At 42.1% G+C, this 17199-nt stretch overlaps 1 protein-coding gene across 1 annotated transcript in view; it reads left to right on the forward strand.

The window, feature by feature from the left end:
* arhgef33 (Rho guanine nucleotide exchange factor (GEF) 33) overlaps positions 1-17199 on the forward strand; it is a 43895-nt gene that overhangs the window by 23492 nt on the left and 3204 nt on the right. Inside the window, exons 10-14 of the mRNA XM_056292243.1 lie at positions 302-391; positions 3290-3447; positions 6539-7002; positions 9122-9355; positions 10913-11055. Coding sequence (XP_056148218.1) covers positions 302-391; positions 3290-3447; positions 6539-7002; positions 9122-9355; positions 10913-11055 — 1089 coding nt within the window. The remainder of the gene's footprint in view (positions 1-301; positions 392-3289; positions 3448-6538; positions 7003-9121; positions 9356-10912; positions 11056-17199) is intronic.

Here is a 17199-nt window from a genome sequence, read left to right on the forward strand (position 1 = left end):
CTCACAAGGGATTAGAAAAGCCTTCACTGTAAACACCGTTACACTTTTCATAGAATGGCAGAGGGGATACAAACAATTTTATCATTTAACTGAGGGTTATTTGATTTTTTTGAATAACATATTAATTTTCCAAAAATAATCCTAGTGATAACTGAATAAATGATCAGTGTTTCAGCTGTGGTTACAGTCAACAAGAGAGGCGACGTAACCAAGACAGCTCGTTTGACAGCAAAGTCTTAGAACCTGGCAGAATGAGGACCTTAATGAAGCAACTGCTCTCTGCATTGTGCGCCCCCTGCAGGTCCACCATGAAGCAGCTGTACAAGACAGTGGAGTGTGCCATCCAAGCCAATGAGATAGGCTCCCCATACCCCCCCGGCAGCACCATACTGTGAGTTACCCAGAGGTCCATCAATAACGTGGCCAGTCAGTCAGGAAATTAGCCTTTTAATTATCCAGCCAGTTAGTCAGCAAGACAGTCAGCAAGCCAATCCATGTATCCTTTATTCCTTTCAAACACTGGATATGTAGGTGCTCGACAAATATTAACACGCTCTTTTGTTGGTTGAATTAGCGTGAGTGAGTGATCAGTTTGACTCGATTGGATCGGTGACCAATAACTTCACTGAAGTTACATGATTGGTTTGCTGAGCACTGACCACACTGAATAACAATCACTACGACTAAACACTCACTAGCCAAATTCACAAAAGGATTGCGCGGCTTTTGCAGCCACTAAATCTGCACGAATGAGACAAAAACAAACCATGTAATTCTTAAAGCACCTGCAAAGGGTGAAACGCACACGTAACGGCTCTGCCAAGCAAATAGCATCTTGGTGCTCTGGTGCTATTTGCATGTATTTAAATTACATAATATGCATACATTTGGTGCAAAATTGGCCCCTTTCTATGCAAATGAGCCTCATTCCAAAAAAAAAAAAAGTCCAAGTCACAAACACCAGCGCTAATAGCCACACGCAGTTAGAGTCAAGTCAAGTCAGTGTTATTTGTGTAGCCCATTATCACAAATTTACCTCAGGGGGCTTTACAGCAACACGACATCCTGTCCTTAGACCCTTCCACTGGATAAGGAACAACTCCCTAAAAACCCTTTAACCGGGAGAAACATGAGGAGGAGAGCTCAGGGAGAGCACCAGCGGAGGAGCTCTCTCCCAGGAGGGGAATGCTTATTATCAGAGGGGTAGTGGTAACTGACGCATCGACGTTCCAGCGATCGCAGCAGCAGCAGCAGCAGTGACCGTAGCCAGGCGAAGGCGTGGTCTTGCCAGGCATGCTCGTGAGCTGAGGTTTCACAGCAGAATATCACTGTTTGATTTAACTGAGACCGGAGTCATTTGCAGATACAGGTCGGCAGGTCAAACAGTTCTTGTTATACTTCTCTTGATAACATCAAGGAGGACACTGAATCTGCCTACTGTGTTCTTGGCACAAAAGAACAATTTATACTTTGCCACTTGGATAATTGCAATCAGGCACAAAACAAGGGCAAATTGCACTCAGTTGCAAAACTTTATGGGTGTGTTTTTGTGCTGTGCAATGTCTTTGTGAATCAGACGTTGAGACGGGGCAGATAGCGGTTGCAAGTGATGCACAATTCATGGTGCTATCAGCGGTCCCAATCCATTCTTTGCCTGTCAATACAGAGTGAGTGTTAGAAAAACGAGAGGCCTTCCCAGATAGAAACAGAATCCATGATATCCAGGAAACATTATAGACACTACCACTGACCATCCCTGTAACGTCCATCCGTCCATTATCTGAACCGCTTCTCCTGCTCTCAGGGCCGCGGGGATGCTGCAGCCTATCCCAGCAGTCATTGGGCAGCAGGCGTGGGGACACCCTGGACAGGCCGCCAGGCCATCACAGCCCTCCCCCCCTCCCCCGCCACACACACACACACACATTCATACCTAGGGACAATTTAGTACGGCAGAGTCACCTGACCTACATGTCTTTGGACTGTGGGAGGACACCGGAGCACCCGGAGGAAACCCACGCAGACACGGGGAGAACATGCAAACTCCACCCAGAGGATGACCTGGGATGACCCCCAAGGTTGGACTACCCCGGGGCTCGAACCCAGGACCTTCTTGCTGTGAGGCGACCGCGCTAACCACTGCACCACCGTGCCACCTACTTAAGGACAGGGGATCTAAATTAGGTTTCTACAGCAATGGGTGAACAATAGCATGCTTAAAATTGTCTGGAAAATAACGAGAGGCCAGAGAATTATGAAGAATTTGCAGGGGGCACTCTGGTGGCTCACCTGGTGGAGCACATACCAAATAAAGGTTGAGTCCTTGCTGCAGCAGCCTGGGTTCGAATCCAGTCTGGGTCCTTTGCTGCATGTCATCCCCTATTTCTCTCTCCTTCCTTTCCTGTCTCTCTCTACTGTCACTGTTAGAATGAAGCAAAAAATAGTCCTTAAAAGTTCATTTGCAGAATAATGGGGCTAATGGCTGAAAATACCTCCTTGAGCAACTTAGTGGGAATGCTGTCTAAGCTGCAGGAGGAGGAGTTCATATTGGAGACTGGATTCGCTAACACTGAAATTGTAATTGGTTGAAACTGAGTAAAAGAGGCAGAATTCACATGGAGAATTGAAAGAGTGCCTGGCTGGATTTGAAATTCTCCACCCTATTTACAAAATGAGTGAGAAATCTTTTGGACAACTCAACATCAGGTTAAAAAAAAAGAAGTGGAGGGTCCATTAATAACAGAATTGATTACCCCAAAGAGAACTTTAGGATTGTGGTTATTCCTAGATATCAGTTCAGAGAAGTACGCTGATCTCGGGTCCTTTAAGGTTTTAAGGGCGCTCATTCAGACTTGTTGACCTTCCATTGTCGTTCAACAAACAAACTGGCCACAATTTCAATCATTGACCAGCTAGGTTTTGACCTGGTCTTGTTTTAGATATTCTCAGAAGGTCTTGGACTTTCTACTTTAGGACGTTTTGTGATCATGTCCCTTGTGTATTTTCAAAGTGAGCATTACACCAAGTCATGCATCTTGTATGTGTTAACGTTTCTTGGGGAGCAGTGAGACTTGGTTGTCCACATGGTATATATAACATTTGTAAACCAAGTACAGACATGCTTAGAAAATGACTAACAGGTTAAGTATGGGTCAGACAACATAACAGAACCTAAAAGATATATCTTCACCTACATTTATGCCTGTTGTCTGTCCATCCTCCTCCTCCTCTTTACTTTCCTAACCAACCATCCATCCATCCATCCATCCGTCTGTCCATCTTTTACCAGGGATCATGCTAACCAGGTAAAACGCAACAAGCACCGACTCCTGGAGCAGATCCAGTCTCGGCGCTACCAGGATTGGGACCGTGAACCAGAACCCCACCGTTACGACCAGGACCCCTTCTACAGCCCCGAACCAGACCCGAGGAACCACAAGCCTGCAGGTCTGGAGCTTCACAGAAATGATCTTTGTTATGTTTGGTAAGGGGATGAGCAGAGCGTGACTTCAGCTCGGACAGTTTACTCTGGAGAGTGACGGTTTAAAGCTCCGCTGTGTGCTGCGGCACTTCCCTGATCCATGTGTGGGAAAGTCCACGTTTTGTTCATGAACTCCTTACTATACGAGCCCTTAGTATACGAGAGATGGTGAAGCTGAGTCCAGAGACTGAAGTAGTCCCCTCTGAAGTTGAAGGGTGGTCTCAACAGAGGGTCAGAGGTCATGTCCAGTTTATTTATCAATAGCTATTGCATCTTGCTGAATTATTCTTGAGCAAGGCACTACACCTTTTAACTGCCTACCAAATGTAAGCACCTCTGCGCAAAAACATCCTAAATGACTCTAGTAAAAATGTTGGAAGGACATGATGTGTATATATGTATATATATGTCATATATATATATATATGTCATATATGTATATATATATGACATATATATATGACACACACATATATATGACACACATATATATATATGTCATATGTATATATGTATATATATGTCATATATATATATGTCATATGTATATATGTATATATGTCATATGTATATATGTATATATATGTCATATATATGTCATATGTATATATGTCATATATATGTCATATGTATGTCATATGTATATATGTATATATATGACATATATACACTGCTCAAAAAAATAAAGGGAACACATAAGCAATGCAATGTAGCTCCAAGTCAATCACACTTTTGAGATATCAACCTGTCCAGTTAGGAAGCAACACTGATTTGTGAATCAATTTCACCTGTTGGTAAATTGTCTAATTTCCACCAGGTGGAAATTAGACAATTTGCAAGACAACCCCTATAAAAGGAATGGATTTGCAGGTGGTGGCCACAGACCATTTGCCTGTCCTCATCTTTTCTGGCCGATCTTTGGTTAGTTTTTCATTTTGCTAGTGCCCTCACCACTAGAGGTGGCATGTGGCGGTATCTGCAACCTACAGAAGTTGCTCAGGTAGTGCAGCTCATCCAGGATGGCACATCAATGCGTGCTGTGGCAAGAAGATTTGATGTGTCTCCCAGCACAGTGTCCAGAGCATGGAGGAGGTACCAGGAGACAGGCCAGTACACCAGGAGACGTGGAGGGGGCCGCAGGAGGACAACAACCCCGCAGCAGGACCGCTATCTGGTCCTTTGTGCAAGGAGGAACAGGAGGAGCACTGCCGGAGCCCTACAAAACGACCTTCAACAGGCCACTAATGTGCAGGTTCCTGCTCAAACAGTGAGAAACAGAATGCATGAGGATGGTATGAGGGCCCGATGTCCACAATTGGGGCCTGTGCTCACAGCCCAACACCGTGCAGCCCGATTGACCTTTGCCAGAGAACATCTTGGTTGGCAGATTCGCCATTGTGCCCTGTGCTCTTCACAGATGAGAGCAGGTTCACACTGAACACATGTGACAGACGTGAGAGAGTCTGGAGACGCTGTGGAGAACGTTCTGCTGCCTGCAACATCCTCCAGCATGACCGGTTTGGCGGTGGGTCAGTGATGGTCTGGGGAGGCATATCCTTGGAGGGCCGCACAGACCTCTACGTGCTAGCCAGAGGTACCATGACTGCCATTAGGTACCGGGATGAGATCCTCAGACCCATTGTCAGACCATATGCTGGTGCAGTGGGCCCTGGGTTCCTGCTCATGCATGACAATGCTCGTCCTCATGTGGCCAGAGTGTGTCAGCAGTTCCTGTATGTCGAGGGCATTGATGCTATGGACCGGCCTGCACGTTCCCCAGACCTGAATCCAGTCGAGCACCTCTGGGACATCATGTCTCGTACCATCCGCCAACGCGATGTCGCACCACAGACTGTCCAGGAGTTGACCGATGCCCCGATCCAGGTCTGGGAGGAGATCCCTCAGGAGACCATCCGTCGTCTCATCAGGAGCATGCCCAGACGTTGTAGGGAGTGCATACAGGCAGGTGGAGGCCACACACACTACTGAGCCTCATTTTGAATCGTCTTGAAGAATTTCCACAGAAGTTGGATCAGCCTATGTTCTCATTTTCCACTTTGATTTTGAGTATGATTCTGAATCCAGACCTTAATGGGCTAATGATTTTGATTTCCATTGATCATTCTTAGGTTATTTTGCTCTAAACACATTCCTCTGTCTAATAAATAAAGATTTTCAGCTGAAATATTTCATTCATCGAGGTCTATATTGTGTTTTTAGGTGTTCCCTTTATTTTTTTGAGCAGTATATATACATATGACATACATGTATGTATGTATGTATGTATGTATGTATGTATGTATGTATGTATGTATATATATGTCATATATATACATATATACACACATATATATACATATACATATAGCATATACATATAGCATATACATATGTATGTATGTATGTATGTATGTGTGTGTGTGTGTGTGTGTGTGTGTGTGTGTGTGTGTGTGTGTCATATGTATATAACTTGTGCCATCCAGAGTGAGCAATTGCCTATTTCACTCGGAAAGTAAACCTGTTACTACACAAGTAAGATTTGAAATTAGAATTCCTGATTTACTATTTCTAGCCAAAGACCAAAATTTAAGATTTTTTTCCCCAGTGACGGGCACACAACTGAAGGACACCAAGTACGTCATCGTCAGTCCTCTTGTTATAATATAAGTCAGTGATTTACAAAGCACCGCAGTACTCAGCACAGTGTACATATGCTTAATGTGTTTACAGCTGACATGGAAATGTCACAAATTAAATTCTGCTTCTTTAATTGTCAGATCATCGTCTTATCTGATCTTGTCTGATCTGGTCTGGTCTGGTGTGGTGTGGTGTGGTCTGGTCTGGTCTGGTCTGGTGTGGTGTGGTCTGGTCTGGTCTGGTCTGGTCTGGTCTGGTCTGGTCTGGTCTTGTCTTGTCTTGTCATCAGATCACTGCCTGAACTGCAGTACAGTGCTGTACATTTTATCTTCGGCTGTTGTCAAAACTCTTGATAAGAATGTACTAGAATGTACAGGACCCATTCCAGATCCATTGCCAGTTGTCCATATGACCATGCAGGTCTCCATATTATCCGGGAGAGCGAGGTGTCTACAGGATCTGCGGCCTGCGAGCGCCATCCGTCCTCTAGAGCTCTGGAGCTGCAGCAGGCGCCGCCGGGAGGTTCGGCTTTGGCTGAAGCCATGGGGGAGTTCCTCCTGCCCGAGGACACGTCAGGCATGACCAGCCTCTGCGAGGAGGACGGGGACTCCCTGCACAACATCTCTCTCTTTGACAACTGCTCGTCTGCCTCCTCTGATTCGTCCATCGACATCGCCTTTGTGAGATGCCCCAAAATGTTGTCAGCGTCCCACCATGTGGTGGCTGCCGAGGTGTCCTCCACCCGCGAGTCCTACAACAGCGGGCTGCTGCACCAAGGGGGCGGCTACAGCAAGCTGCCCAACCGAGGGTGCGTGTCTCCAGATGAGGTGGTGATGCGCCACCGCCAGCATCGCCCCCTTCAGGCCAGCCAGCGTAAGAGCAAGGTGAACCGAACTTTTCAATATGACCGCGGTGTCTTATGATGTTATGAAGTTTTGGTTTCGACAAAATGAAGTTTAAACAACTTTAACAAAGAAAAGAAGTATGGCATCTCATTAATCACTAGCAAGAAGGCATATGCCCTGTGACGGTCTGGGGACTTGTCCGTGGTGTCGCCCTCACTTTTCAGCCCAATGCATGCTGGGATAAGGCATAGATGCTAAAGTTTGTTGCAGTGCATACACAACTGGACGAGAGTCCCAAAATACAAGTTTATATGTAGTCACTGCCTTAGTGTGCTACGTCATCCACTTAGTGTAAGTCCATAGTGTCTACTTCTATGTAGTGCTTATAAAGGTTGACATGGTGATAGTACAACAGTGCTCTTACTTTCTTTTCTGTTTACGTACTCATTAAGGCCTTACTCTGCATGGCCTTATTACACAACCAGTAAGCCATGAACTATGAGTTGTCCCTCTATGACCTCAGAAGTATTGCTTATTAGTAGCACCATCTCACTATGCTTTGCTTAGTATGGCCTTTATAAGGTGGTAGTACCACAAGAAGAGGTATTCTCCCTTACTAACACTTCATGAATATGCTCTGTTACATAACATAACAACACACAAAACTACAAGTGTTCATAGTGTTACATTACTCTACATTAAGTTTCTGTTACTTAGAATATGTTCCCCATACTAAAGTCACATCTTGATCATTACTAATTCACTAGTAATTAAGTTTTTGTTACTTAGCATATGTTCCCCATACTAAAGTGACATCTTGATCATTACTAATTCACTAGTAATTAAGTTTTGTTACTTAGCATATGTTCCCCATACTAAAGTCACATCTTGATCATTACTAATTCACTAGTAATTAAGTTTTGTTACTTAGCATATGTTCCCCATACTAAAGTCACATCTTGATCATTACTAATTCACTAGTAATTAAGTTTTGTTACTTAGAATATGTTCCCCATACTAAAGTCACATCTTGATCATTACTAATTCACTAGTAATTAAGTTTCTGTTACTTAGAATATGTTCCCCATACTAAAGTGACATCTTGATCATTACTAATTCACTAGTAATTAAGTTTTTTTATGTTCCCCAAACTAAAGTGACATCTTGATAATTACTAATTCACTGTTAATTAAGTTTCTGTTACTTACAATATGTTCCCCATACTAAAGTCACATCTTGATCATTACTAATTCACTAGTAATTAAGTTTTGTTATGTTCCCCATACTAAAGTGACATCTTGATCATTACTAATTCACTAGTAATTAAGTTTTTGTTACTTAGAATATGTTCCCCATACTAAAGTCACATCTTGATCATTACTAATTCACTAGTAATTAAGTTTTGTTACTTAGAATATGTTCCCCATACTAAAGTCACATCTTGATCATTACTAATTCACTAGTAATTAAGTTTTGTTACTTAGAATATGTTCCCCATACTAAAGTCACATCTTGATCATTACTAATTCACTAGTAATTAAGTTTTGTTACTTAGAATATGGTCCCCATACTAAAGTGACATCTTGATCATTCAGGGGCAGTCCAGGTAATTAAGTTGTCCAGGTGTCTCCTCACCTGCCGCCCAATGACTGCTGGGATAGGCTCCAGCATCCCCGCGAGCCCCAGAGCAGGATAAGCGGCTTGGATGATGGATGGATGGATATGGGGACTAACCATTATGACTGTATTTTTTGTTACGTATCCCACGTCATGCATTTGCCTGTGTAGGTGTATGTTACTCTTAATAGTGTGCCCTTAAAGTGACAGTAACATACTGCGCCATTGACTTTAAGACCAAGATGCTGTTGGTCAATCACGCAATCGCTTTCCACTGCCTCAAGATAGCAGTGCACCAGAATGCAGCTGACCACCCCTCATTTAAGACCAACATGCCCATGTGGGCCCTCAGATGGGCCCTCAGATGGGCGCTCAGAGGGGCCCTCAGATGGGCCCAAGTACATTAGCTATTAAATAACATAGGCACTGGATGGGAGATGACAACTGTGAGGGTCTGGAACTACCTGAAACACTTGTGTTGCACTTGGCAGCGGGTGTCAACAGTGACTAACCTCAGTGCTGTCTCTCTGCTGCACTTCAGTCCCTGAACGGCCTTCAGCTGGACAGCACAGTGAGTGGACTGGACAGCAGTCCTCTATCAGATCAGCTCCACAAGGTGGGACTCGGCAGCCACGCCAAGCTGGAGCGCCAGGGCAGTAAGTGTTACCCCGCCCCGTCCCGCAGGGGCCAGAGCACTCCGGGAAACAGCCACCACAGAATGGACATTGACAAACAGAACGACGAGCACCGTAGCCCCCTCAACAAGGTAGGTCAAGTGAAGAGACACCAACACACAACTTCAGCCATGGCAAGAGCGACAGGTGAAGTTGTGTCGAAACATTTTCTTTTTCCCACAACTGAATTCCTTGTTTTGGAATGTTTCATCATTATCATGACACATTCCTTGTTTTGGAATGTTTCATCGTTATCATGACACATTCCTTGTTTTGGAATGTTTCATCATTATCATGACACATTCCTTGTTTTGGAATGTTTCATCATTACCACAGCACATTCCTTGTTTTGGAATGTTTCATCATTACCACAGCACATTCCTTGTTTTGGAATGTTTCATCATTATCATGACACATTCCTTGTTTTGGAATGTTTCATCGTTATCATGACACATTCCTTGTTTTGGAATGTTTCATCGTTATCATGACACATTCCTTGTTTTGGAATGTTTCATCGTTATCATGACACATTCCTTGTTTTGGAATGTTTCATCGTTATCATGACACATTCCTTGTTTTGGAATGTTTCATCGTTATCATGACACATTCCTTGTTTTGGAATGTTTCATCGTTATCATGACACATTCCTTGTTTTGTAATGTTTCATCGTTATCATGACACATTCCTTGTTTTGTAATGTTTCGTCGTTATCATGACACATTCCTTGTTTTGGAATGTTTCATCATTACCACAGCACATGCCTTGTTTTGGAATGTTTCATCGTTATCATCACACATTCTTTGTTTTGCAATGTTTCATCATTACCACAGCACCATCATGACACATTCTCACTCGTCATGTCACGCATAGCAGCAATTCTTAATCAGGTGCTGTCAAAGTGTGAAATTGGAGGGTTTCATTTTGACTAAACCACACCAGCTGACTTTGCGTCCAACACCTGTTGCGAGTCTGTGTGTTGTGGGAGAGATCCCTCCTGTGTCGTCTTCCTGAGGTTTCTCCCTTTCATTTTCCTGGTAAAGGTTTTCTCATGGGAGTTTTTCTTCCTTCCAGTAAAGGGTCTAGGGGTAAGTAAAGGGTCTAGGGGTAAGTAAAGGGTCTAGGGGTAAGTAAAGGGTCTAGGGGTAAGTAAAGGGTCTAGGGGAAAGTAAAGGGACTAGGGGTAAGTAAAGGGACTAGGGGTAAGTAAAAGGTCTAGGGGTAAGTAAAGGGTCTAGGGGTAAGTAAAGGGTCTAGGGGAAAGTAAAGGGTCTAGGGGTAAGTAAAGGGACTAGGGGTAAGTAAAGGGTCTAGGGGTAAGTAAAGGGTCTAGGGGTAAGTAAAGGGTCTAAGAGTGAGGGGTGGCGTACGTTGCACTGATCCTAAAGCCCGTCGGGATTTTGTTTTGACCCGACTTGCCTTGAGAAAACAAATCCAAGTTTGCTAGTCAGTAAACTCAGCTGGTGTACTGTTGGCCTGAGATGAAAGCTGAGTGCTGCGGTTCGACCCTCGGCGGCACAGGAGTGAAGACCGCTGATCACTCAGATGAGGCGACACAACCAAGAAAAGAAAGACCCGCCCGCCACCACGCTGACTTCCCGAGACATAGTCTTGCAAAGATTTGCTTGAAATTAAATGAACTCTCTTCAAACCCCCTTCAGGACACCGGGAGCTCATTGTGGGGGGAGGATCCTAAGTGGAAGGGCAAGGCGGAGAAGAATCACCACACCCCCCTCAGCGAGAGGAGTCGCAAGCAGGAGAAAGGAGGCTTCAGGAGTTCGTTCAAGAAACTCTTCAAGAAGAAGTAAGAGCTGGCATGGCTTTGATTTGATCAACCTTTTTAAATCTGCCGAAAGGGGTGATTCAATGCTTGCCCCCGGTAGGGCCGGCGAGCTGGTGTGTGACCGCTGGAGCAGGTAGGGGTGAAGTAAAGGCTCTTGCTAAGAGGTAGCACCTGTAATGGTGTGAAACAGCGGCCCCTAGGGCATTTTATGATGTTGCGCAAACATCTTTTGCTGCTGGGTGGCGCCACCGTGTGGCCCTCCCTTCCACAACTACATCAGTGCACCTTCCCTCACTTGAGACAAGTAAATTCCAGAGCCAGAACCTACTGGTCTGTCCAGGATCAGTAGAGAAACCACGTCACTTACATAGCCGGTCAATATGTGGTAACCACGCCGCACCTGGGACCTGTTTTGTGGTTGTGATGTGTGTGGTTGTGATGTGTGTGTGGTTGTGATATGTGTGTGGTTGTGATGTGTGTGGTTGTGATATGTGTGTGGTTGTGATGTGTGTCTGGTTGTGATGTGTGTGTGGTTGTGATGTGTGTAGTTGTGATATGTGTGTGGTTGTGATGTGTGTGTGGTTGTGATGTGTTTGGTTGTGATGTGTGTGGTTGTGATATGTGTAGTTGTGATATGTGTGTGGTTGTGATGTGTGTTTGGTTGTGATGTGTTTGGTTGTGATGTGTTTGGTTGTGATGTGTATGGTTGTGATATGTTTGGTTGTGATGTGTGTTTGGTTGTGATATGTGTAGTTGTGATATGTGTGTGGTTGTGATGTGTGTGTGGTTGTGATATGTTTGGTTGTGATATGTTTGGTTGTGATGTGTGTGGTTGTGATATGTGTAGTTGTGATATGTGTGTGGTTGTGATGTGTGTGTGGTTGTGATATGTTTGGTTGTGATATGTGTTTGGTGGTGATGTGTTTGGTTGTGATGTGTATGGTTGTGATATGTTTGGTTGTGATGTGTGTGGTTGTGATATGTGTAGTTGTGATATGTGTGTGGTTGTGATGTGTGTGTGGTTGTGATATGTTTGGTTGTGATATGTGTGGTTGTGATATGTGTGGTTGTGATATGTGTGTGGTTGTGATGTGTGTGTGGTTGTGATATGTTTGGTTGTGATGTGTGTTTGGTGGTGATGTGTGTAGTTGTGATATGTGTGTGGTTGTGATGTGTGTGTGGTTGTGATGTGTGTGGTTGTGATGTGTGTAGTTGTGATATGTGTGTGGTTGTGATATGTGTGTGGTTGTGATATGTTTGGTTGTGATATGTGTGGTTGTGATATGTGTAGTTGTGATATGTGTGTGGTTGTGATGTGTGTGTGGTTGTGATATGTTTGGTTGTGATGTGTGTTTGGTTGTGATATGTGTGTGGTTGTGATATGTCTGTGGTTGTGATATGTTTGGTTGTGATATGTTTGGTTGTGATGTGTTTGGTTGTGATATGTTTGGTTGTGATGTGTTTGGTTGTGGTATGTGTGTGGTTGTGATATGTTTGGTTGTGATGTGTGTTTGGTTGTGATATGTGTGTGGTTGTGATATGTGTGTGGTTGTGATATGTTTGGTTGTGATATGTTTGGTTGTGATGTGTTTGGTTGTGATATGTTTGGTTGTGATGTGTTTGGTTGTGATGTGTTTGGTTGTGATATGTTTGGTTGTGATGCGTGTGGTCGTGATGTGTGTTTGGTTGTGGTATGTGTGTGGTTGTGATATGTTTGGTTGTGATGTGTGTTTGGTTGTGATGTGTGTTTGGTTGTGATGTGTGTGTGGTTGTGATATGTTTGGTTGTGATGTGTGTGTGTAGTTGTGGTATGTGTGTGGTTGTGATATCTGTGTGGTTAGTTATCATGAGTTCATATGCTTTCCAGCTGAGGACGCGTCCCTCTGTCTGCTGTAGGGACACGTGTTGTCCTTCAGCCTCACAACCCCTCCTTCACCTGTTCCCACTGGACTCAAACACACAAACAGCCCAAACACGAGACCCCCCCCCCAACAACACAAAAACAAAGAGACATGTAAACAAAGTGCCATAAACAAGTGGGTTTCATCTGACACATTACAGTCCACCTTTAAGTGGACTCCGACAGGGATGGTCCCTATGCTCTGGGTCGGAGGTGTTCAAGCAAACCACTAGATCTTCAATGAAAACCACTAGATCTTCAAATCAAACCACGAGATCTTCAAATCACACCACTAGATCTTCAAAGCAGACCACTAGATCTTCAAAGCAAACCACTAGATCTTCAAATCAAACCACTAGATCTTCAAATCAAACCACTAGATCTTCAAATCAAACCACGAGATCTTCAAAGCAAACCACTAGATCTTCAAATCAAACCAATAGATCTTCAAAGCAGACCACTAGATCTTCAAATCAGACCATTAGGTCTTCAAATCAAACCACTAGATCTTCAAATCACACCACTAGATCTTCAAAGCAGACCACTAGATCTTCAAAGCAGACCACTAGATCTTCAAATCAGACCATTAGGTCTTCAAATCAAAACACTAGATCTTCAAATCACACCACTAGATCTTCAAAGCAGACCACGAGATCTTCAAAGCAAACCACTAGATCTTCAAAGCAAACCACTAGATCTTCAAAGCAAACCACTAGATCTTCAAATCAAACCACTAGATCTTCAAATCACACCACTAGATCTTCAAAGCAGACCACTAGATCTTCAAAGCAGACCACTAGATCTTCAAATCAGACCATTAGGTCTTCAAATCAAACCACTAGATCTTCAATGAAAACCACTAGATCTTCAAATCAAACCACGAGATCTTCAAATCAAACCACTAGATCTTCAAAGCAGACCACTAGATCTTCAAATCAAACCACTAGATCTTCAAATCAAACCACGAGATCTTCAAAGCAAACCACTAGATCTTCAAATCAAACCACTAGATCTTCAAAGCAGACCACTAGATCTTCAAATCAGACCATTAGGTCTTCAAGTCAAACCACTAGATCTTCAATGAAAACCACTAGATCTTCAAATCAAACCACGAGATCTTCAAATCAAACCACTAGATCTTCAAAGCAGACCACGAGATCTTCAAAGCAAACCACTAGATCTTCAAATCAAACCACTAGATCTTCAAATCACACCACTAGATCTTCAAATCAAACCACTAGATCTTCAAATCAAACCACGAGATCTTCAAAGCAAACCACTAGATCTTCAAATCAAACCACGAGATCTTCAAATCAAACCACTAGATCTTCAAAGCAGACCATTAGGTCTTCAAATCAAACCACTAGATCTTCAAATCACACCACTAGATCTTCAAAGCAGACCACTAGATCTTCAAAGCAGACCACTAGATCTTCAAATCAGACCATTAGGTCTTCAAATCAAACCACTAGATCTTCAAATCACACCACTAGATCTTCAAATCAAACCACTAGATCTTCAAAGCAGACCACTAGATCTTCAAATCAAACCACTAGATCTTCAAATCACACCACTAGATCTTCAAATCAAACCACTAGATCTTCAAAGTAGACCACTAGATCTTCAGATCTTTTCTTGTGGTTTGTTTAGCTCACTGACACTTCAGGTGGGATCTTAGTTTAAACACTCCAGATCCATCCAAGAGGAAAATCCCAGTACTGTGACAGCAGCATCCCCATCTGTCCAAAACACCTCTCTCAGACTTGCTGCTCCCGGCCCTTGTCTTCAGCATTATACTGCGTATATACTGCACCTATATACGCAGGACAGAATGGACAGAATGTTACAGTATTCTAGTTCAACATAACAAAAAGGACAGAATGTTACAGTACTCTAGTTCAACGTAACAAAAAGGACAGAATGTTACAGTGTTCTAGTTCAATGTAACAAAAAGGACAGAATGTTACAGTATTCTAGTTCAACATAACAGAAAGGACAGAATGTTACAGTATTCTAGTTCAACATAACAGAAAGGACAGAATGTTACAGTATTCTAGCTCAACATAACAAAAAGGACAGAATGTTACAGTATTCTAGTTCAACATAACAGCAAGGACAGAATGTTACAGTATTCTAGTTCAACATAACAAAAAGGACAGAATGTTACAGTATTCTAGTTCAACGTAACAAAAAGGACAGAATGTTACAGTATTCTAGTTCAACGTAACAGAAAGGACAGAATGTTACAGTATTCTAGTTCAACGTAACAGAAAGGACAGAATGTTAACAGTATTCTAGTTCAACATAACAAAAAGGACAGAATGTTACAGTATTCTAGTTCAGCGTAACAAAAAGGACAGAATGTTACAGTATTCTAGTTCAACATAACAGAAAGGACAGAATGTTACAGTATTCTAGTTCAACATCACAAAAAGGACAGAATGTTACAGTATTCTAGTTCAACATAACAAAACGGACAGAATGTTACAGTATTCTAGTTTAACATAACAAAAAGGACAGAATGTTACAGTATTCTAGTTCAACATAACAAAATGGACAGAATGTTACAGTATTCTAGTTCAACGTAACAAAAAGGACAGAATGTTACAGTGTTCTAGTTCAACGTAACAAAAAGGACAGAATGTTACAGTATTCTAGTTCAGCATAACAAAAAGGACAGAATGTTACAGTATTCTAGTTCAACATAACAGAAAGGACAGAATGTTACAGTGTTCTAGTTCAACATAATAGAAAGGACAGAATGTTACAGTGTTCTAGTTGAACATCACAAAAGGACAGAATGTTACAGTATTCAAGTTCAGCATAACAGAAAGGACAGAATGTTACAGTATTGTAGTTCAACATAACAGAAAGGACAGAATGTTACAGTGTTCTAGTTCAGCATAACAGAAAGGACAGAATGTTACAGTATTCTAGTTCAGCATAACAAAAAGGACAGAATGTTACAGTATTTTAGTTCAACATCACAAAAAGGACAGAATGTTACAGTATTATAGTGTTACAGTATTCTAGTTCAACAAAACAGAAAGGACAGAATATTACAGTATTCTAGTTCAACATAACAAAAAAGGACAGAATGTTAACAGTATTCTAGTTCAACATAACAAAAAGGACAGAATGTTACAGTATTCTAGTTCAACGTAACAAAAAGGACAGAATGTTACAGTATTCTAGTTCAACATAACAAAAAGGACAGAATGTTACAGTATTCTAGTTCAACGTAACAAAAAGGACAGAATGTTACAGTATTCTAGTTCAACATCACAAAAAGGACAGAATGTTACAGTGTTCTAGTTCAACATAACAGAAAGGACAGAATGTTACAGTATTCTAGTTCAGCATAACAAAAAGGACAGAATGTTACAGTATTCAAGTTCAACATAACAGAAAGGACAGAATGTTACAGTATTCAAGTTCAGCATAACAGCAAGGACAGAATGTTACAGTGTTCTAGTTCAACATAACAAAAAGGACAGAATGTTACAGTATTCTAGTTCAACATAACAAAAAGGACAGAATGTTACAGTATTCTAGTTCAACATAACAAAAAGGACAGAATGTTACAGTATTCTAGTTCAACATAACAAAAAGGACAGAATGTTACAGTGTTCTAGTTCAACATAACAAAAAGGACAGAATGTTACAGTATTCTAGTTCAACATAACAAAAAGGACAGAATGTTACAGTATTCTAGTTCAACATAACAAAAAGGACAGAATGTTACAGTATTCAAGTTCAACATAACAGAAAGGACAGAATGTTACAGTATTCTAGTTCAACGTAACAAAAAGGACAGAATGTTACAGTATTCTAGTTCAGCATAACAAAAAGGACAGAATGTTACAGTATTCTAGTTCAGCGTAACAAGAAGGAAAGAATGTTACAGTATTCCAGTTCAGCGTAACAAAAAGGACAGAATGTTACAGTATTCCAGTTCAACATAACAAAAAGGACAGAATGTTACAGTATTCAAGTTCAACATAACAGAAAGGACAGAATGTTACAGTATTCTAGTTCAACGTAACAGAAAGGACAGAATGTTACAGTATTCAAGTTCAACATAACAGAAAGGACAGAATGTTACAGTATTCTAGTTCAACATAACAGAAAGGACAGAATGTTACAGTATTCTAGTTCAGCATAACAGAAAGGACAGAATGTTACAGTATTCTAGTTCAACGTAACAAAAAGGACAGACTGTTACAGTATTCTAGTTCAACATAACAGAAAGGACAGAATGTTAC

This window comes from Lampris incognitus, chromosome 13, assembly GCF_029633865.1.
Source record: "Lampris incognitus isolate fLamInc1 chromosome 13, fLamInc1.hap2, whole genome shotgun sequence".
Classification (NCBI taxonomy): Eukaryota; Metazoa; Chordata; class Actinopteri; order Lampriformes; family Lampridae; genus Lampris; species Lampris incognitus.